At 36.2% G+C, this 21,698-nt stretch overlaps 1 protein-coding gene across 1 annotated transcript in view; it reads left to right on the top strand.

The window, feature by feature from the left end:
• Positions 1-2,583: 2,583 nt before the first annotated feature.
• The window catches only part of LOC128856581 (integrin alpha-PS1), a gene marked incomplete at its 5' end in the record, with an annotated part of 75,254 nt that continues 56,139 nt past the window's right edge, over positions 2,584-21,698 (top strand). The window contains 2 exons of the mRNA XM_054091890.1: positions 2,584-2,716; positions 6,124-6,147. Of these exons, the coding sequence (XP_053947865.1) occupies positions 2,584-2,716; positions 6,124-6,147 (157 nt within the window). The remainder of the gene's footprint in view (positions 2,717-6,123; positions 6,148-21,698) is intronic.

The following is a 21,698-nucleotide window of genomic DNA, read 5'->3' as shown; positions in this document are numbered from 1 at the left end:
GGGTTTGCCGTTAGCCCATTTGCACAGCGCCAAGTGTCAGTCATATCCAGAATTCTCTGCACTTTTCTACAGATCTTTTTCAACAGAATCTTTATCCAGCATCATTTAGACTGTGAGTAGAGGATTGATCACCATGCACCAGAGCAATGGACACAGCACACCACCTTGGGGGCAGCCTCTATTAACCCCTGATGACACTAGAAGATCTTCCTCTGCCTGCACCCTGAAGATTCTTTGGGCAATTGTCCCTTTGAAAAACTCACATACTCGGTAGTTTTAAATTATGTTCCGGTTTTCCCTGCTGGGACTCCATGTAAAGTAGTTTCGAGCAAAGCATAAGATTCGTATATTTTGATTAAAACTACATTAACACATTTCGGTTAATCAGCTTAGTTGGATATCAGTAGTGAACATCTTTTATTGACCAATTTGATTATTGTTTCCTGATACGACTGGTGTTTTTGATTAAAATTCTACAATGAAAATTCAATGATTAGATAAAGTAGGCTGTGTCGGCTTAGACGACTAAAAAGGTATTGATGGCTTGAAGGTTTCGCTGTTCATATTCCTCCTTGGTGTTGACAAGTATTGAAATTTAACACTAATTAACATAAATTAAAATTAGTAACAAAGGGCTTACGTGTTTTTTAAGCTTATTTATTAATTAAGTTAAGACCCACACCAAATTCTGGTGTTTAAATGGCGCTTTAATCGACTAAGCAATTATGGGCGGCTCTAAGATGCTCTTCTCTCCCTGCCACCACTTCTCTTATGAATTTTACTTTTTTTTAATTAAACTATAGTCAGTCATTTATATTCTTAGCACTCGGCGCAACATCAAAGCTAATCCAAATTCGTGTTGGAATTTTGTCAAAGGTAAAAAGTCCAATTCGAGTATAACAGCTTCGGTGATGTTGAATGAAAATTGCAAGTACGAGTACACCTGCCGAAACAGCTAACTTATTTACAGACATTTTTATGTCAAATTATGTGCCAGTTGATTAAGCGTCCATTGACCTTTCATCCCTTGAGACAACTCATCTGATAACATTTTCAAGTGGATGCTTTCTCTCAAAGCTTCGTCAAATACAGATGCTGAGGGTCTTCCAGCTATCTTACTCAAGAATTGTCCAGCGTTGGTAATCACTCTTGAGATTATTTTTAACAAATTTTTTTTGAGGTGAAGTCTTTAATTCACCCAAAGCAACATGGTTTTTTAACTGGCCGCTCTACAGCCAGGGTATTAACAGTACACGCCACGCGAGCGCTCCCAAATTGTTGAAATTTACATTCAACAAAAGAAGTCAAAAGAAGAAGAAGAAGAACAAAATCATCATGTCCGATGAGGCTCATTTCTTATTGAATGGGACGGTAAACAAGCAAAATTGCCGTATTTACGCCACTGAAAATCCTCACGAGGTACCCCTTTATGACGAAAAAGCCACTGTTTGGTGCGGCGCTAGTGCGAAAACGATTATTGGGCCGTTTTTCTTTGAAGATGGTCAAGCTGTTACCGTCAATCAGGAGCCTTATCGCGATATGATAACCACTTTTGTGATGCCAATTATTCGTCGAAAGCGTATGAGGCAGTTCTGGTTTCAACAAGACGGCGCTCCACCACACACTGCTCGCACCACAATCGATTTTTTCAAGAAATTGTTTCCTCGTCGTTTGATGTCGAAAAATGGCGATTTTGACTGGACACCGCGTTCGCCCGATTTAACGCCACCTGACTTCTTCTTGTGGGGATATTTAAAATCAAAGGTTTATATTAATAAGCCAAAGACCATAGAAGAGCTAAAGAACAACATCCGTGGGGAAATAGCCGCTATTCCAGCCGAAATGTTAGCTAAAACTATGGAAAATGCTGCAAAACGGGCACAATACGCCGTACAGGCTCAAGGCGGCCATTTGAGAGATATCATATTCAAAAAGTGATGTCAACAAATCTACTTGAACCAAATAAAATTATTATTATCGTCAACATCAAAAAAATTGTGTTTTTCTTTGATTTAAAAAAAAACTCATGGGTCCGTCGAATATGGGCAACCCAGTAGTAGCTTGCTTGGAATTTCACTCTAATGGCCTAAGTCATATTTGACGGACAGACGGTGCGTGGTAAAAATCGATGGGGTATTATTATTAGAGGAGGCGGATAACAATGAGCATTTTCTCTGTGCATGCCCTGCATTTGCTAGAGCAAGCCTGCGAATTATGGATTTTGATGTCATGAGACTGAGTAATATTCGTTTACTCAAACTGGAAGATATTTTTTCAGATTTATCAAAGAATTTGGAAAATTTTCACAGCTCTAGCAACCTCTATTTCTCTATTCTATCCTATCTTTTTTCTTCTGTTACTTCTCTCCTTTCCTCCTTGACTATCTACTCTTTCACTTTCCATGCACTTTAAATACAATTGGTTTTTTAGCCTGAGTGTTTTAGGAGTTACCAAATCTCTCGGTGCTTCTTGGCTCGACTTCTCCAATTTAAAAAATTTCAAGTTAGTTTTTACTCTAGATTATTAAAATTAAATTAAATAAATTTTATTATATTTCTATTATAATATTTTCCTCCTTTTACTTACAGGCTACTAGTTGGTGCTCCTTTGGATAAAAATCTCCAGCCTGGTACAAATCAAACGGGTGCACTCTATCGCTGTCCGATTACGCAGACCCTCAACGATTGTGAGCAAATCATAACCGATGGACGAAGATGTAAGTTTTGAGGCCCATAAAAGTAACGAAATTTTTTAAATAGAAAAAAAAAAGATTGGAAAATCGTTTTTTTTTTGTTTTTTTTTTTAATTACGTAATTATTTAACTGCTTCGTAGATAGTTTCTTCGATTGAAATTGTTTCTTAATTGTGACTACAAAAATTAAACCAAAATTTCTGTTTACTTTAAGCAGATAAATTTTAGTTATTTTTAATTATTTGTGTGTTATGAAAATACTTTTATGTTCAAAACTATTCTGTCAGCTGGTGAAGGTTTTTGTATTTCTTTCGAACTATCGCATAGTGAAATGTTTTGTTATTTGTCCGAAAATTTTTCATTCCAAAATTTAGTTCAAAATTGATGAATATTTTTATAACTTTCTAATTAAAAAAAAAAATCGATAATTAATATTTTCTGTAGTCTATACGATTGTAAATAATTCTAACTCCCGCCCCAAACAAAGGGTGCTACGTTAGTTTTTTGTCTTATTAAGAAAAATGTAGTTAGCTGATTTGACGCCAATTTTCGTAAATAACTGTTTTTTTTTAATTGGCAGTAAATAATATTTCTGTCAATTACTTGAATTTTAACTGTGTAAATTGTATTTCTTATGCGCTTGAAAAAAAAAATTCGAAAGTTTTTCTTGTACAGTAAACAACCTAAACATTGTGACTAAAATTTTTACATTGTATTATAAGAAATATTTATGCTTATTTGAAGGAGCAGTGCTTAATTATAATTTATTAAATTTACATTTATATGCGTATTTCTATATACATTAGGGATGTTCTTATTTGTTGGGATTTCTTTGATATACATTTTTTTATAAATTTTTTTCTTATTTTGGTTGAATATATCTCAGAAATATTTTTTTTCACCTATATTGTGTATTCACAGTGACGGACAAAATAATAGCAGCACGACATATTTCCGAGTTTTGACTACTTACAGGGTGAACGATATGAAGTGTTACCTATTCAAAACACCAAGACTTTTTTGTGTGAAATTAGTTTTTATTGATTTCAAAGACATAATTTTTCAAAAATGAAAAAAATCTAGATTAAAAAAAAATTTTTTTTTTTCACAAAATAGAAATATTGTTTACAAACACCTTCATAAAAGTTATTTATTCATATATTTTTTTATCTTATTTAATCAAATTTTGTTCTTATAAATTTATTATAAATTACCTAAAAAAGCGGTATAAAAAATCTCAAACAATCAAAAAAACTTTTTTTTTTAATTTTGTTGAAATAAATATTTTTTTAACACATCGACAATTTTATAAAAGTAATTTATTCAGATATTTTTTATCTCATTTAATTTAATTTTATTCTCACAAATTTATTATAAGTCCGTTTTTTAAATTACCTAAAAAGGCGGTATAAAAACTATGAAAAAAAATTTCAATAAAAAATTTTTAATTTTACAAAAAAAATTCACAAAAAAAAAAATTTTTTTTTAAATTATTAAAGAAAGAAATATTTAGTCGAAAAAAAATGTTTAACCCATCCACAATTTTATAAAAGTTATTTATTCAGATTTCTTTTTATCTTATTTAATCTAATTTTATTCTTACAAAATTGTTATAAATCGGTTTCTTAAATTACCTAAAAAGGCGGTATAAAAAACAATTTAAAATTAAAAAAAACAAAAAAACATTTGTAGAAAAAAAATTTAAAAAAACGAAAAGAATATCAAAAAAAAAAGAAAAAGTTTTTTATATCAAAAAATATTAAAAAAATAATTTTCTTCGAAAAAAAATTTTGTCGAAAACATTTTATTATTTGTTACTTTAACTCATCCACAACTTCATAAAAGTTATTTATTCATATATTTTTTGAAATCTTATTTAATCAAATTTCATTCTTACAAATTTATTATAAGTCGGTTTTTTAAAGCACCTAAAATGTTACAAAAAATTTTTTAAATTACCTGAAGAAGCGGTATAAAGCAATCTGAAAAAAAAAGATAATTTTACAATTAAAAGTTCGCAGAAAAAATGTTTTGTTTAATAATTAAATTTAAATTTTAAATTTTACCAAAAAAACATTCATCCACTTCATAAAAGTTATTTATTTGTTTTTTATCTTATTTTATCTAAATTTATTCTCACAAATTTCTTATAAATCGGTTTCTTAAATTACCTAAAAAAAGCGGTAGAAAATTATACGAAAAAAAATTTGTGAAAAAAAAATTTTTCATTTTACAAAAAAAATGTTAAAGTTCACAAAAACATTATTTTTAATTTGTTCAAATTTTTTTACTAGTTTTATTCTCACGAATTTATTATAAATTGGTTTCTTAAAATACTTAAAACAGCTGTTTAAAAAAAATCTGAAATAAATTAAAAAAAAAAAATTATCTTATTTAATCTAATATAATTCTCACAAATTTATTATAAATCGGTTTTTAAATTACCTAAAAAGGCGTTATAAAAAAATCTGAAAAAAAAAATTTGTAATAAAAAATTTTAAATTTTACAAAGAAAATAAAAAAAATTCAGAAAAGCGTTTTGTTTCACACTTCCAAAGCTTTATAAAAGTTATTTTTTCAAATTTTTTTTTCTAATTTTATTCTCATAAATTTATTTTAAATTGGTTTCTTAAAATACTTAAAACAGCTGTTTAAAAAAATCCGAAACAAATTTTTTCAAAAAAGAAATTAAAAATTATACAAAACAAATTTTTTTTAGCACATCTTCGCTTCATAAAAATTATTTTTTCAGATTTTTTTAATCTTATTTAATATAATTTTATTCTTACAAATTTATTTCTTTGCCTTAAAAAGCGGTAATAGAAAACCTGATTTTTAATTTAAAAAAAAAAAAAAAGTTTTAGCTCATCCACACCTTCATAAAAATTATTTATTGAGATATTTTTTTATCTTGTCTTACAAATTAATTACAAATCGATTTTTAAAATTATCTACCTAAAAAGCGATAAATTTTCTCTTATGCAATTCCATTAAAAACAAACCGATTACCTGAAATTTTGAACACTTAATTTTTCACTAGCATAAGGCGACAAATGCGCAAATTCCCATCTTTCCATTTAAAAATCGCAAATAAGAACAGCCCTAATTTATATATTGTATTATATTTATTTATCTACCAATCTTCGTATACCTACAACAAAATTAATTCTCCCTATTTTATACATTTTACCCCCCCCCCCCCCCCCCTACTATTCCCTATTTACCTACCTTTTAAACGAAATATGCAATTCATAATTTTTTGATTTTTTCTCTTTTTTATTTTCTTTCCCTTTATACAAAAATCAATTAAAAAATACAATACTTCTTCCACATAATCGGTACGCCATGGATTCCCTAAAACTGTAAAAACAAAAAAAATATTTATATTTTTTAAACAACTCCAACGAAAAAAAAACTTGCTTACTTTGTAGCGCCTGAAGGAGTTTATGAACCTAGTAAGTGGTATGGGTGCTTTACTTGTTTACCAGTTGCTAACCAAGTTTTTTGTTCTTATTGTTATTGCATACTTTCGTTGTTGTTCTCACTTTTAACTGCTCACTTATTTTTTGTTGTTAATTCTGCTGCTAATTTCTGAATACTTTGCATATGGTAAATAACAAATAAAAAATTATGCACTTCCTTGAAAGATAACAATAATATAAATACACTCAAAAATATCTCAAATAATGATTTCTTCAATTTAAAAATATTACTCATGTCACATTAATGGCTGCCTTATTGTAATGAAGAAAGTAAAACTGCACTAACCCACTGAGTCACTTGCCTTAGCTGAGCTCAATAATGCAAGCATGCGGCGCTGCTGATTAACGATGCTGTATTGTATGGAATTCTATAATTTATCAAATTCACCGGTTTTTAATTGCACAGCACTCACCAAGAAGGGAATGTAGTAGAATAATTGCTTGTAGAAAATTTTGTGTGATTAATTTTGAATAAGGGCGTCCAGTGAAATCATTTGAACGGGAATTGGGAATCAATCATAACTGGGTTTGTCAATTCACTTAGATTCTTTATTTGAACTACTTTTGAAATCTAGTGTTCGACGCTACGCCAACTTCCTAAAATCTTCTCTAATATAGAGTTTGTCAAGGAAGCGTTTTGGCATTTACGAAAACCATCTGCCGTCCGGGAGCATAAAACTGTAGGTCCCTCTACTGGTGGAACTACACGTGTAACAGCACAAGAGGCACATACAAAATAGTGGGAGTAGCCAAATTAAGATCATATTTTCGCGTTGCACATTTCTTGCACACAAATTTTGGGGGCTAACAAAAATTTCTTAAGAATTTCTTTTTACTTCGTCCAGCATTCCAGTCGGTCAGAGAATACGAGTATACCTATGTAACTTTCTTGCAGCATTTGTTGCGTTGAGAAATTTTTTAATTTTGATCATTTCGCCATGTGAATTTCCTAACATAGTCAGTCAAAAAAAATATCGGGAACTGTTCATTTAAAAAGCGCGCGTTACACATATCTGGAATGTTGGCACAACTGGCCTCTATAGTGTCGCAGAGTTTGAGCGAGATCTGTCAAATAAGCTTGTTTTTGGCCTTTATTTATGTCAGTCAACCACAGGTGTGCTCTGCGATTTTCACATTGGCTAAAAACATCGAACAAAGAATATGTCTTAAATTTTGTGTTTTCAACGGGATTTCGTATGTCGAATCGTTGAAAATGTTGCAGAAAGCCTATGGCGATGGTGCTTTATCAGAATCATGGGTCTACGAGTGGTATAAGACTTTTGCAGAGAAGTCGTAGAAGATTTGCCCCGATCTGGTCGCCCGTTAACGTCTTCAACGGTTAAAAGGAAATGGTGCTGGAAAACCATCATCATTTAAGTTTGTGGGAGGTAGGTCGTGACATTAACGTGTCTCACGAATCAATTCGCCACATTTTACAGCATCATTTGGGCATGAGACGCGTAGCTGCTCGACTCGTTCCAAGAGAGTTGAGTTTCTTTCAAAAAATGCATCGGAAAAAGGTGGCTGAAAACATGCTTGAGCAAGTGAATTCGGGCCCAACCATAATCCAATTCCAGCACATCATAACAGGTGATAAGACGTGGGTATATGAGTTTGAAAGGCAAACCAATCAACAGGCGGCTGAATGGCGCTGTAAACATGAGCCGAAACCAAAAAAACCTCGTCGAAATCGGTCAAAAGTGAAAGTCATTCTACTCGTTTTCTTTGATTATCTTGGTGTTGCGCACTCGGTATTCATTTCAAAGGATTCTACAGTAAATAAAGAATATTGTTGGGAAGTTGTGCGACCTTTGAAAAGAAGAAAACTCATGGATCTTGATGATGACGCATCGTCTCACAAAGCTCATATTGTGAACACTTTTTTGATCAAAAACTCGCCAAATATCATCGAACAACCACCGTATTCAACGGATTTAGCCCCCTGTGACTTTTCCTTTTCCCAAAACTGAAATTGCCACTCCGCGACGCCGCTTTGAGTCGATAAAGGCCATTAAGGAGAATTCGCTGAAGGAGCTGAAGAAGATCTCTTCAAACGCGTTTAAAAAGTGCTTTGATGACTGGACTAATCGTCAATCGTATTGCTTCAAATGGAGCCTATTTTGAAGACGACAAAATAAATTTGATGATTAAAGAATTATTTTGCGTTGTATTTAACAATTCCCGCTACTTTTTTGATAGAATGTATTTCATATTTTGTGAATTTTCTAACATTACCCGTTTCAATGGACGGGCGGCGAAGTAATAGAATTTAGTGCCAAGATGAAATGTGGCTTAAAATGAAATCAGCCAATGACGCACTCTTTAATTCGCTTTCTTTGAGGGCTTAAGAGGACTTAATTCATACGAAATAAATTTTGAAACATGCAACCTCCCACTTTAGTCTACTATTTCTAGTTATTTGTAAAAAGTTGTGCGCGGCCAACCTCGATCATCTACTCTGTGGAGTTCTACCATCAACAAGGCTAGAAAATTTAACAGGAGAATTTAAAAAAATCCAACAAATCTTAACAGGTCACAATATTATTTGGGTGCAGAATCAGTTGGGTGTCCATTATTGGACCTGGACGCCTTATTCCCCCTTCAAATAGATTATTCGCCATGAGACGTAGCATATGAATCGACCGTTGATTCTCTAAATAAAATTTTCGCGCCTTCACTTTTAGAAGACAAATTTCAAAGAGTTTGCTTGTTTCTTACGTCCCTGTATAAATGTTTACAAAATAGGGAATAAATTAATGACCGCACATGAAACTTCACACGTTTTGTTGCTTACGCACTACAATCTTGTTATGCCGCCTTCTCTTACAGTGACTTACACACATTCATACCCACACTCATGCTCATGTACATACAAACATGTGCATATAATTCTTATTACTCTGGCATAGCTCACACATAAATTTCACACTTAATGTATGCGACCGTATGACCTCCAGAACACGCATTCTGGCACTCCTTCGATGGGCTGTAGCTGCAGAGAGCCAGCAAAGGCGGGCTGACAATGCAGTGAGTGAATGCTGCTGCAAACCAGAAAGGTTTATATGTATTTCTTTACCATTTCTCAGCTGCAAACTACAGACGGGATAGTAGTGAGAAAAAACTACCAGCAAATGTACCACAGCAGCATGTACGATAGGGTGGTCCATAAAAAATAGTAAATCTTTTGATCACAATTTATGCTCATGAAAAAAGAGTTACTATTAAAAAAGTATGCAATATTTGCTAGAATAGCTGCAGGTCAATGTTTCTATATATATATATATATTAGGGCGGGTCGATTTATAAATCGCTCTTTGCTCTGTGAAAATCGTATTCTAGGGATCAAAATAAGAAACTTTGCCGAAGGAACCATATCTCTAAAACGAGTTCTGATGTCCCCCAATTTGGGTCGAACGAAAAATCCCACTTTGTCCCATTTAGAGTGCTCCAATCGAGTCCAAATGTAGGACCGACCCCACTAACTTTGGACGGTCATCCACCCATGCCAGTGGCACACCCCCTGGAACTCCCCTGGAGGGTTCCCCATACAATCATTTCAAAATATCACCATTTTTGGCCTTTATATGAGAAAAGAACATAAAAAGTTCGACCCAAATTGGGAGACATCAGAATTCGTTTTAGAGGTACGGTTCCTTCGGCAAAGTTTCTTATTTTGATCCCTAGAATACGATTTTCTCAGAGCAATGAGCGATTTTTTTGCCTCCCCACAAAAGACACTAAAAGTTCGACCCACATTGGGGGACATCAGAATTCGTTTTAGAGGTATGGTTCCTTCGGCAAAGGCACTCCCCACAAAAGACACTAAAAGTTCGACCCAAATTGGGGGACATCAGAATTCGCTTCTCTATATTCGCTATCTCATATTTATTTGATCAAAAAATGCAAAATCTACTAGTTCTTGTGACAAGTCCTACAAATCAAGGCGCATTCATTAAAGGTGGTGGCACTACACCAACAACAACATTTTGTACATTGGAATAGCACGAAAAAAGAAAGTACTAAAGAAAAAGAAAAGGACAAACCATATTACACAACCGACATGAAGTCGGAGCTAGAAGCATACGACGGTAGTGTAAATGGAACGGCTTTTCGTCGTTTCATTTTATGCTGGCATCAAGTTGGGCACGGCGAAAAATAAACAAATCAGCTGGTTTAACGATACCACCTTTGCATTCGCCTTGCTGTAAATACTCTTCTTTATAATTTCGTTACCTTTCAAGTTCGATGGGAGTAATACATCAATTCTACATAAATATGAAGTGAAATATTGTTAGCAGACTTATTAAGTGATGTGTATTTTATTCAGTTCCCATGAAACTTAATTTTAGTACATAATCAATTACACGGCCCGAGTAAATTAAGCGAAAATATTTTATGAAAAACCAGAGTATGATATTCTACTAATTTTCGACACAAAAAAATATAAATAAAAAATTAAGGGGGACCTGCAGTTTTAAGCCGACTTCGAACAGAAAATGATTTTTTACGCACTCCCGAAACGTAGTCCCTCTCACAGACCCATTCGACTACGGCGGCCGGTTTTCGACATGCTGCATTAAAATTTGGCATCATGCGCCCAGAGCCGGCGCGAAATCAACTAATAATAATAATTGTGACTCAGCTTTTCTCGATGTTTCAATCTAAAAGTGTAAAAACGCGATTCTGGCCTATATTTGAAATTATGTAGCATCGCCATTTCTTATTCTCTACAAAAAACCGCACACATCGTCTTAAGTAAAAGTCTTCTTCCTTTAAATGCCTTTAAGTTTGCTCGAATATCTTTCTTCGCCCGAGATAGCGCATTTCAATTTGTTTTATTTCACAAAGTTCTTAATATTAAAAACTCTACAGCAAAAGAAAATCGCATTGCATTACAAAAGTGTGGTTACGAATTGCTAAAAGAACTTAATGTTTCGAGAATGTTTGTTTACCGCACGATCAATCATTTTTCCCTCGTGTGTTGTCCTCGTGTGGTTCGAACCAGTGCAGCCCTAGAAGCCGTTCGAGGAAGAATTCGCAGAAACTCCCTTGGAAAACAGGAAATCCAAGGAAATTAATATGTCGACCAGATCAAGAGACTAATTAGACTCGAGAGATGAAAGCAGCTTCTTTGGTGGTGCGCGGTCAACGGCCTTGAAAATATTCTTTCCACAGATGAGAAAATTTTCACTGTTGAAAAAGTTTTTCATAAGCAAAATGACAAAATCTACGCTAAAACCTCTAAAGAGGCAAAAAAGTTGTTTCAAGAGTTCAACGTGGCCACCATCCAGCCTTCGTAATGGTTTAGTGGAGAGTGTCGTGTAAAGGCGTTACATCTCTTCATTTCTGCGAAAAAGGGGTTAAGAAAAGGGGGGAAAAGTTGGCACTACTCTCTCTAATGGAGAGCGTTGGATCTTCTAGCAAGATTTCTCTCCAACCCAGATCAAAGATAGGCGTGCAGGTAACATTTCTCTAAGTAGGAATATGATGATAAGGTAACATTGATCTAAGAGATCTCCTGCCCGGTCAACGTCAACCCCCTGATTGTTGTTAAAGGGAATTGCCCAACTTATTTACCAGCAAAGTGCAGAAAAGATGGAACTCTATTTCTTCATGTGTTATTTGGAAAACCCTGCGGCCCCAATACAATAAAGGAAAGAATCAGAAAGTTCTGGGAACTCCACGCCATTAAATTTCCAAACTCGTAGCTGTTGCACGATCATTGGATGATCGAATTAGTTTTACCATTTAACTCCCATTGCAGCAGCTGTGAGGACTTAGAGGAGGAGACTGCTGTGTACTTTCTCTGTAATTGTCCAGGTTTGGCAACTAGACTATTAAGGTCACTGGGTGATGCTTGGGGTAGTATGCCAACCTTAATCCCATCAATCTTCTCCATTACATCAACGGCTTTGGCCGTAGATATCTGCCTGTTGGAGGTCTCATAATGGTATCAAAACGGCGCTTTAGTGCTACTTGGAGAGTGCGAGGTTGGTACTTGAACCATTTCATCGCCTATTTTCATATCGTGGTTCACTCCGCTCGGGAGCATAGGGCCTCAACAAGACTCATCCATCGTACGCGGTTCTGGGCTGTTATTTTTCGTCACCCCATGTGATGTCTGCATCTGCTAACTCGCGCAACATCGCCCTTCTCCAAGTGAGCTTTGGCCGACCACGACACCTACCTACCACAGTTTATACTTAGCATAAAATATGTGGGTGTCGCTTGCAAGTTTTAAATGTTCATTTTTAAGTGCCACCCTATGATATTATACGAGCATAAATGTGTATATGCGTATGCTAACATTTGTTCGAATATACGAGGTAACTCGTTAAAAGTCAGACAGTCTTTTCATCGTTTTTTTTTTTTTTTTGTTTTTCCTTTGCATTTTTCTGGATCGCAAAATGATTCAGCGCCACTTCAGACGCATTTTTATGTACTCCAGTGCCCATTAGCCGTTTCATTGGTTCCATATTTTTTCTTACTTCCCTTATTACCCCCTCTCCCCCCGGCGCGCAGCAAAGAAAAGGCACTTTTATTTGATTGTTGCTGAGCCACTTTTCAAGGCGTTTTCGCGTAAATGATCATCTTCTTATTTTAGAAACATCATAACTTATGTTGTCGCTACGTGTCTGCCCTTCACCGTGCAGTCCGTCTTTCAGCACCTAACGCTGCACCATCGCAACGCCTCCAGCCGCCAGCCGTCAGCCTCTTTGCTATTTGTGTATGTATGTGTGTGTGTGCACTGCTGCTCCCTAGGCGTTTTGTCAGTCGACACATGCGCGCTTCAGTCGGCGCAGTCACTCAACCACGCATGTGACAACAACATTTTTGCCACCAAGTATTGGCCGTGGAGCTGCCCGCGATCTTTGCGCAAGGCAAGTCGGGCAGACGCATAGTGGCAACCCAATTTCGATGTGCTGTTCTTTGCCATGCTTTTGAGATTTTGGTGTCAGTGTCTACTAGCGCATCAAGCGCGAGTACAAAAGCCTGATTATACTTTGGATTTGCATTGGTTTTTTTTCCGTATGTCGATATGTGTCATTCGTGTTGGTGTTGCTTTGTTGTTGTTGTTATTGTTATTAGCCTTTACAGCTGCAGTGGTTGTTTTGGCTGTGAGACGCAGCATATTGTTCGGGATTTTTGCGTGGATTAATGTCGCCGCGCAGCACTTCGCTATGCAACTTAAACGCTGCCATTTTTATGGGTTGGGTCGCGTCTCTTCTTCCATTTTAGTGCCAACAAACTATTACCTTTTCGTGGGCTTCGCTTGTCTCTTCTTAATTCTTGTTGCGTAGCACTCAACAATTCTGAGCTGATTTGTTTTTTTTTTTCCCCCTTTTTTGTGTTAGTGATTTTGGGCGTCTGTTGTCGCTTTCAATTTCATTGCGCTTATTTCGCCGGGATACGCTCGAGCGCTTTTGGGTTTGCTTGATTTATTTATTTTTCGTTCGCACTGGTGTTTCATGCATATTTGACGCGCTTAATCCAATTCATGGCTCATTTAATTATAGGCATTTGCGTTCGAAAACATTATTTTCGCCAATCCTCTTCGAATTCACGTGCGCGCAACATTCAGGGTGTCGTCATCGATGTCGATACTATTCTTAAATGGTGAGTTGGGGCTGGCTTTTAAATCTTGATATATCATTTGAAGCGTTGGAATTTTGTGAATTTAGATTTATAGTCCGCAACTTGAAGTCATGAAAAAACAAATTTATTTTATTTTAAAAATAGTACTTTACAGAATATAATCGATATAAACAGTCACATTAAGGAAATTTATCAAAAAGATTGAATTAAGACTTAAGTCGCCACAAGCTCACTCCCACAGCAAGACTAGAAAAAATACTAAGCCTATAACCAACAGAATGAGGGGAGCTGGAATCCCAGTAGCGTAGTCAGCGTTGAACTGAGGGGAGCAGACCATTTAGTATTACGGATTTCGGCTACAGTAAGACTATAAAAAGTATTCTTCTACAGAGGTCTGAACGGCAACGCGAACTATCTCATTCTTCAGGTCACCTTCAAAGAGTCATCACACATAATAATAGTGAGATGCAAGATGGTTGTAGGAGGAAGGAACTTTTTTTTGCTCTTTATGTATGTCTAAAACCTCTACACAAGTTGATCTAAACTAACTCCAGAGCCGATATTTAATTGTCAAATTATATTTGGCGGCGGTCGTAGCCGAATGTCTTGGTGCATGACTACCACTCGGTAGTGCTAGGTTCGATTTCCCAGCATGTAACTACTTCTTCTTGATTTGGCCGAGTTTAACAAAGTGCGCCAGTCGTTTGGTTCTCGTACTAACCAGCGCCAGTTGAAAACGCCAAGTGAATACCTGACTTTTTAACGCAGAGTAGGCCTTCCTTCCTCTTCTCTGGCACCACGGGATGGTGAAATTTTAAAATTGAAATTTGAATTGGTCGAGCCAAGGAGCACCAAGAGATTTGGTGGCTCCAAAAAGACTCAGGCTAAAAAGCCAATTGTATTTAGAGCACTGGGAAGAAGGCATATAGTCAAGGGGGAGAGGAGAAAAGTAGTAGTAGTAGTAGTAGTAGTAGAGACAGAGGTAACTAGTCCTGTGAGAATTTTCCAGATTCTTTGGTAAATCTGTAAATACCCTCCAGTTTCAGAGAACGAATATTACTCATTATCACGACATTGAAACCCAAAAGTCGTAGTCTTGCTCTAGCAAAGGCAGGACACTCACAGAGAAAGTGCTCAGTGCTATCCGCCTCCTCCAAGCATTACAGGCATATTGGGTCCTCAATGATTCCAATGGTGGTCATATGCTGACCCCATGGGTTGCGTCCTGTAATAATACCGACCATCAACGTCTTTCCTCCCAAAATTTAGTAGAAAGTTTGACAGTTTTCTGTTCACAAAACACTTTGCAGCTCTGCAGCGTTCTAGACCGGACCATCGCACTTTATGTGAATTGCATACATAATCGCTGATCCAATTCATGATTCCTGCGGAACTGATTCCGGTTATTGGCTCGGGCCCTTGTGGGGGAACCACTGATCCACTTGGCCAATTCATCGGCAATGTTGTTTCCTTGAACACCGGAGTGTCCCGGAGCCCATATAAGTACAAGCCTGTTTTGTCTTGCGACAGAATTAAGCTTCTTCTTACATTCTTCGCGTCCTGTTTCCACTCCATCTCCTCTGAATTATCCATGCGGCTATCTTCAGGGTAGCAAAAATTTCCATTTGGAAAGCAGTTGCCATTTCCCCCATAGCATAGTGATACTTATTACTATCGTCAAATGACATGACTCAGCCAGCCGAACCGCTGGATCTTTATTCGTTGCACTATGCCCATCTATGGAACAACATCAAGACGCACACCACAAGTAGGGGGAGGAACTCGGCCGAATACCTAACAAAAGTGTCACTTATTCATTTTTTTTAGACCTATGTCGTCGTAAAGCTCATATAGCTCAATGTTCCATCGCCTGCAATACTCGCCGTTGCTAACGCTTCAAAACTCTTCGGCAGAACCCTTCTCTCAACATTATAAGGGATGCCTGATCGGATGTTGTCATCGTCCACGCTTCTGCACCATACATTAGGGTGGGCACGATGAGAGCCTTGTAGAGTGTTAGTTTTTTTTCGTCGAGAGAGGACTTTACTGCCCAGTTGCCTACTTAGTCCAAAGTAGCACTTCTTGGTAAAAGAGATTCTACGTTGGATTTCAAGACTGACATTGTTATCGGTGTTAATGCTGCTTCCTAAATAAACGAAGTCTTTTACAACCTCGAAATTATAACTGTCAACATTGACATGGGTGCCGACGAGCTGACTGTTTGTTTGATGACAGAAGGTACTTCGTTTTATCCACCAGACCCATTTGCTTTTCCTCTTTACCCAGTTTGGGAAAACCAGAACTAACAGTGGTTGCTGAGGTCGATGATGTCAATATCATCGGCATACGCCAACAATTGTACGCTGTTATAAAAAATTGTGAATGAGCGATTAAGTTCTACGACTGGTTCGATCTTTCCCAGCATCAGGTTAAAGAAGTCACACGACAGCGAGTCACTCTCTCTGAAACCTCGTTTGGTATCAAACGGCCTGGAGAAGTAGGTACTTTGAAGTCGACGAAACGATGGTGCGTATCGAATCACCTTTCATGAGTATTTTCTAAGACCTTCTGTGCCACTGCCCGTTATTTTGCAGTTTTTAAGTCAGTTGACTTTGTCTGCACTGGAAAAGAAGCAGAACTTTACTACAACTAACCAGATGGTACATCACGATTAGGATCTAAAGTCTCCTTTGTAAAAGGTCTAAAGCACCCTCCGAGTATGATATAAAGAAGTATCCTTGAAATCACTTGGCTATACTTAAAATCAGTTCTATTACAAGTTAATTCCACTGTCTATATTAAATTATAATCGTTTTTTTAATAAAGTTAGTTTTATTTAAACACACAAATATTAAAGAAAATGTAATTTTCATTCAAAACGATCACAATTTGCTTTTACTCAAACCTTCAAACGATTAGGCCATTCAACTTTTGCAGCACGCATGGATATTGACGTCGCTACTCGAACCAAAGATTGTTTGAGACCCACCAAATTTCTGTGAAGTCTTCGACAGGTAACGCTCTTTAATTCTGAACACAAACTGTGGATTCAGATCTGTACTTCCAGACGGCGAGTCTTCTGCGGCTATGAACCGAGGAATATTGTCTTGGCCACTGCTGATTGGTTTTTACCTTACGCGCTGGAGCGGAATCTTGCTGGAAGATCCAACGCTCTCTATTGGAAAGAGACTGCTTCACCAAACCTTCTGAGACATCCTCCTGGTACACTTTTGCCCTGGTGTTAATCCCTTTTTCGCCGCCTTTACAAGACACTCCCCACAAAACCATTACGGAGGCTGGATGGTGACCCCGCTGAACGCTTGGAACAACATTTTTGGTGTCTTTAGAAATTTTGGCAAAGATTTTGTTGTTTTGCTTGTTTAAAACTTCTTCAACAGTGAAAATTTCATCGTCTTTCCACAGACGTTGACCGCATCGCAGCGAAGAAGCTGCTTGCATCTGTCGAGTCTAATTTTCTTCAAGCGCGTTGTCAAAAGATGACCAGTTGAGCGACGGAAGTCTTTCATGTGCAGATCATCTCTAATTGGTCTTGACATGGACACGATTCATTTTTCTAGACACGATTCTCCGCTTTCTAAGCGAATTTCTGCGAACTCTTTCTCGAACGGCTTTTATGGCTGCACTGGTTCGAACCAGATGAGGACGACCACTTCTTTTTGTGTCTGTCACTTCAGACGTTTGGGAAAAACATTCCCGAAATATTAACCGTAAAATGAATGCCTTTGCTCAATTTGATGCTTTTTCTTCTTCCTTAGACTTTGATTTTTCTTACTCTAAGTCTACTTTTGAGAAGTTACTTACCCTACGATCTGAAACTACCGGCAATGTTTAAATAAAACAAAACAGAGTTAAATTTCAGGCAAATTTACTATATCTCCTTCAAAATATGACCCGTCTGAAGCAACACACTTGTGCCAACGTTTAACCCAGTCCTCCATGCGCCCCTGGTAGGCCGACAAAGGGATGACCTTCAGCTCCTTCGTCGCATTCTCTTTGATCTCCTCTATCGACTGAAATCTCCTTCCACAAAGTGGTAACTTCAACTTGGGAAACAAAAAGAAGTCACACGGGGTCATATCAGGTGAATACGGTGCTTGGACGATCGTATTAACTAGGTGTTTGTTCAAATAAGCCAGCACAATTTGGGATCGGTACGATGGCGGGTCATTATCATGCATAATCCAAGAATTGTTAGCCCATATTTCCAGCTGTTTGTGACGTATAGTATCTCTCAAACGCTTCAAAACGGATAAATAATATTCTTTTTTGAGTGTCTGGCCCGATGGAAGGTGCTCATGGTGCACTACGCCGTGGCAATCGAAGAAAACATTCAACATCACCTTCCCGGTGCTTTTTGATCATAGGGTATGACACTCTTGTCCTAAGGTTTTTGCTTGTATCTGCCTATCTAATAGTCAGTAAGAATCCTGACTGTTGACTAATGAATAAATAAACAAACTTTAAATTCAAAATCATCAATATTGAGATTGTCTTTGGTAGAAAAGATCAATTTCGATAAAGGTTTCCTTTTCAAAAGTCCGAAAAGCAAATGTCTCAGTCAAGAGCTGGGAAGAAATTATGCAAAAAAAATCTTTGTTCTCAAATGTTCTATTGGTTCAAGTTGCAAATAATTCTGATATGCCATGCCACAGACGCCTGCACCACACCAGGGCCTCCGCAAATGCGCTCCAAAATTTCCTTTCACTTAACGCTACCACAAATTTATTACTATTTATTATTTACTCAAATAAGTATGTAAATATGGAAATACGTAGAATGCAATTCAACCTTCAGAAATGTGGTAAGCAATTCCACATTTCAGCAGAGTAATCAACACAGCAATGCAACCAATTTGAATGCAATACAAAACCAAAAGAAAAGCAACAAAACGCCACTAAATTCAATTACGAGCTCATATTAACAACATCAAAAACACCAGCACCAAAAGAAACAATAGAAATGCCGACAATATTTTTTTTTTTTGTTTTTTTTTTTAACGAACACTTTAGTAGAGGCCAACAACAATGTGCTTGTAATGTTCAAAGTACCTGAGTACCGCAAGATATCACCCGTAGAATGGAGACATTCTTCGGACGGCGTACAGTGAAGGAATTTGCCAAGCTTACAGAGGCTATTGGTTGTGTTTTGGTATAGCTGATATGGGGCTGATTGTGGAATTGTAGATCCATGGGCATCCATGTCAAGTGATCCAAGTATTTTGGATATTGTCTGAAATTTGCGGAAAATTGGTTTATTTGTGGGGTTGGGTATCATGAAAAGTAAACCGAAACAATTTTGAAGAAAGTTTAATAATTCTGAAATTTATTCAATGTTTAAAATTTTGGCATGGTTTTTTAAGGCCAAATATTTTAAGGTATTTTCACATTTTTTATAATTTTTGTTCTTCCTTTATAAGATAAAATATACCTACTTAAAAAACAAAAAAATTGTTAGAAAACATTTTATTAGTAAAACAAATATTTTTTTGTTTGATAAAATATACCTGCGTAAAAAAAAATTTGTTAGAAAAACTTTATTAGAAAAAAAATTTTTGTTTTTGTATGTTATTTTTTTTTGTTTCAGTTATTTTTATATTAAATAAAAAACAAAACAATTGTTAGAAATTTGCTAGATTTTTTTTTTACTAAAATATACCTACTTAAAAAAATTGTTAGAAAAAATTTTGTTAGAAAAAAAAACTTTTTTTGTATGATAAATTTTTTTTTCTTGAAAATTTTTTGTAAAACATTTGTTTTTAGCTATTTTTTTTAAATAATAGTTATAATAGTTGTAAAACGACTCTTAGCACCTACTAAAAAAAATATTTTTCTTACAAAAATTGCAAAATTTATCTTAGAAAAAAAATATGATAAAATTTTTTTGTTGAAAAGTTTTTGGAAAACAATTTTTTTTTGCTATTTGTGGTGCTTTTACCAACGCTCAGATTTTTTCTAACCATTCAATTTTTTTTTAATTAGAGTTTTAAAAGGACTCTTCGCACCTACTTAAAAAAAAATTCTTAGAAAAAACTTTATTAAAAAAAGATTTTTTTTTTGCGTATAATAATATTTTTTTCACCATCGGCCAGATTCTTTCTAACCATTCAATTTTTTTTAAATAATCGATAATAGTTGTAAAACGACTCTTAGCAGTAATTTTTAACAATTATTACTTTATCTTATGTTTTTCGGCATTGTCGCGCCTGAAAGGGAAACACTTATGAGTGCTGCGATACCAGAATTTCAGTAGGGTCTCCTTCTGCTCCGCTGCATCTTGTGCTTAGCGTCAAATCATTTTGATCTCATTGGTTTGATGCCATAGAAATCTCACAATTTGGTATTAAACATTAAACTATTTGCAACATTCACCACGGAGTCAGTTGTTACTGGTTACTACATCGATCATGTAAGATAGAACTTCGCTATTAAGTAGTGTCCCTCATCATGGGGTCGGTGGGTTTAAGCGTTATTGTGGGTCTTCTTTCGGAGATATTATTTTCGCAGTCTTTAGCAAAGTGTCAATAGTCGCCACATTTCCCACATTCCTCTATCGAGTTTTCTAGCCCAGCTAGGCGACATATGGCCACACTGCAAACACCTCAAGCATTTTTGAAGTTAGACACGTTCTCGTTACGTACTTTTTCTTTTGACGTGCAGCTTATCAGTACCCCATCTTGCAAATGAAGGCTATGACTCTACTGATTAAATGGAAAAACGAGAGCCACTGCATTCGAAAGCGATGGCTTTATGCTAAACAGCTGATAGTCACCTGAGTTTGACGTTCGGCAGGGTTTTTCTATAGCTCACGTATTGCTTCCGAAGAGTGTCAGAATAGGCAGTGTTTTTAAACATTTTGAAAATATTATAAAAGAAAATGGACGGATAGATGGATATTAAATTCGAGTTTCCATATACCCAAGCTTTTCCATGGACATACAACAAAATTTAGAGTGTGTAAACATAATGCATTCCTTACATCATTCACTTGAACTAATATTCAAAATGGTCAAATTTGTGTGGAATTTTCCTACTGTGGGGCGGAAGAAGTGCGAAGTGTGCATACAAAGCATTTACGGGCCACTCAAGTTGCTGCTAATTTGAAGTTTTTTCGCTAGTATTAGTTTTCCATTTTCTTGAAATTATCGGTACGTACTTGATTTGCACATTTGCATGTGTACAATCATACATACACTTCTGTGCAAGATACTAGTAGCGCGATGACTTTCCAAGTTTGAATTATTCTTTTTTTTTGTACGTAGGTTTTTTACTGTTGTAGGGTTTTTACTGTTTCTAAAGATGAATCGTGTCTAAGAGTATTCGAAAAGAGCTGCAGATATGTAATGGCGAGGACATGCGCGCGAGAGATGACCGCCCCCAGAAATCAATCGTGTCACGCAACCACGTTGCGCCTAAAGCTCGAGGACGTCCAGGACTAACATGGTTTGAACAAGTTCTATTGGGCCTGAGGGGGGTCGGCAGCAGATTTTAACAACCCAGAAACATACCAACTGGGCAGAAGCTAAATGTAGGGTAAATAGTTGGAAGAATACACAAAGAATTACCCATTGGGAAGTCGCACAAGAACTCCGTCGAGCCAAAAGGCTAATAAGACCTTTTACCTACAATAGGGAACTGCACAACATGCGTAAAGTAGACATCAGGAAAATGGTTGGCATTCTGGCAGGCCACTGTCACTATTACTTAAATTGCCAGGTCTCAAGAGTTCAGATTGGGAATGAGACAGGGTGGAGGATGATGATCCGGAGGGTGATGAACCCACAGATCATACTTTGTGCAACTTTATTTCTTTGGAAAAAGAGAAGATTGCACACCTTTAAACGATATCAAATGGGTCCGAATGAAATTAAGAATGCTTCTGTTTCAGATATTCTGTAATTTGTAAGCAAC

Source organism: Anastrepha ludens, chromosome 3, assembly GCF_028408465.1.
Source record: "Anastrepha ludens isolate Willacy chromosome 3, idAnaLude1.1, whole genome shotgun sequence".
In the NCBI taxonomy this organism is placed as follows: Eukaryota; Metazoa; Arthropoda; class Insecta; order Diptera; family Tephritidae; genus Anastrepha; species Anastrepha ludens.
The sequence above is the reverse complement of the archived record's forward strand: the minus strand, read 5'-3'. Positions and strand labels throughout refer to the sequence as shown.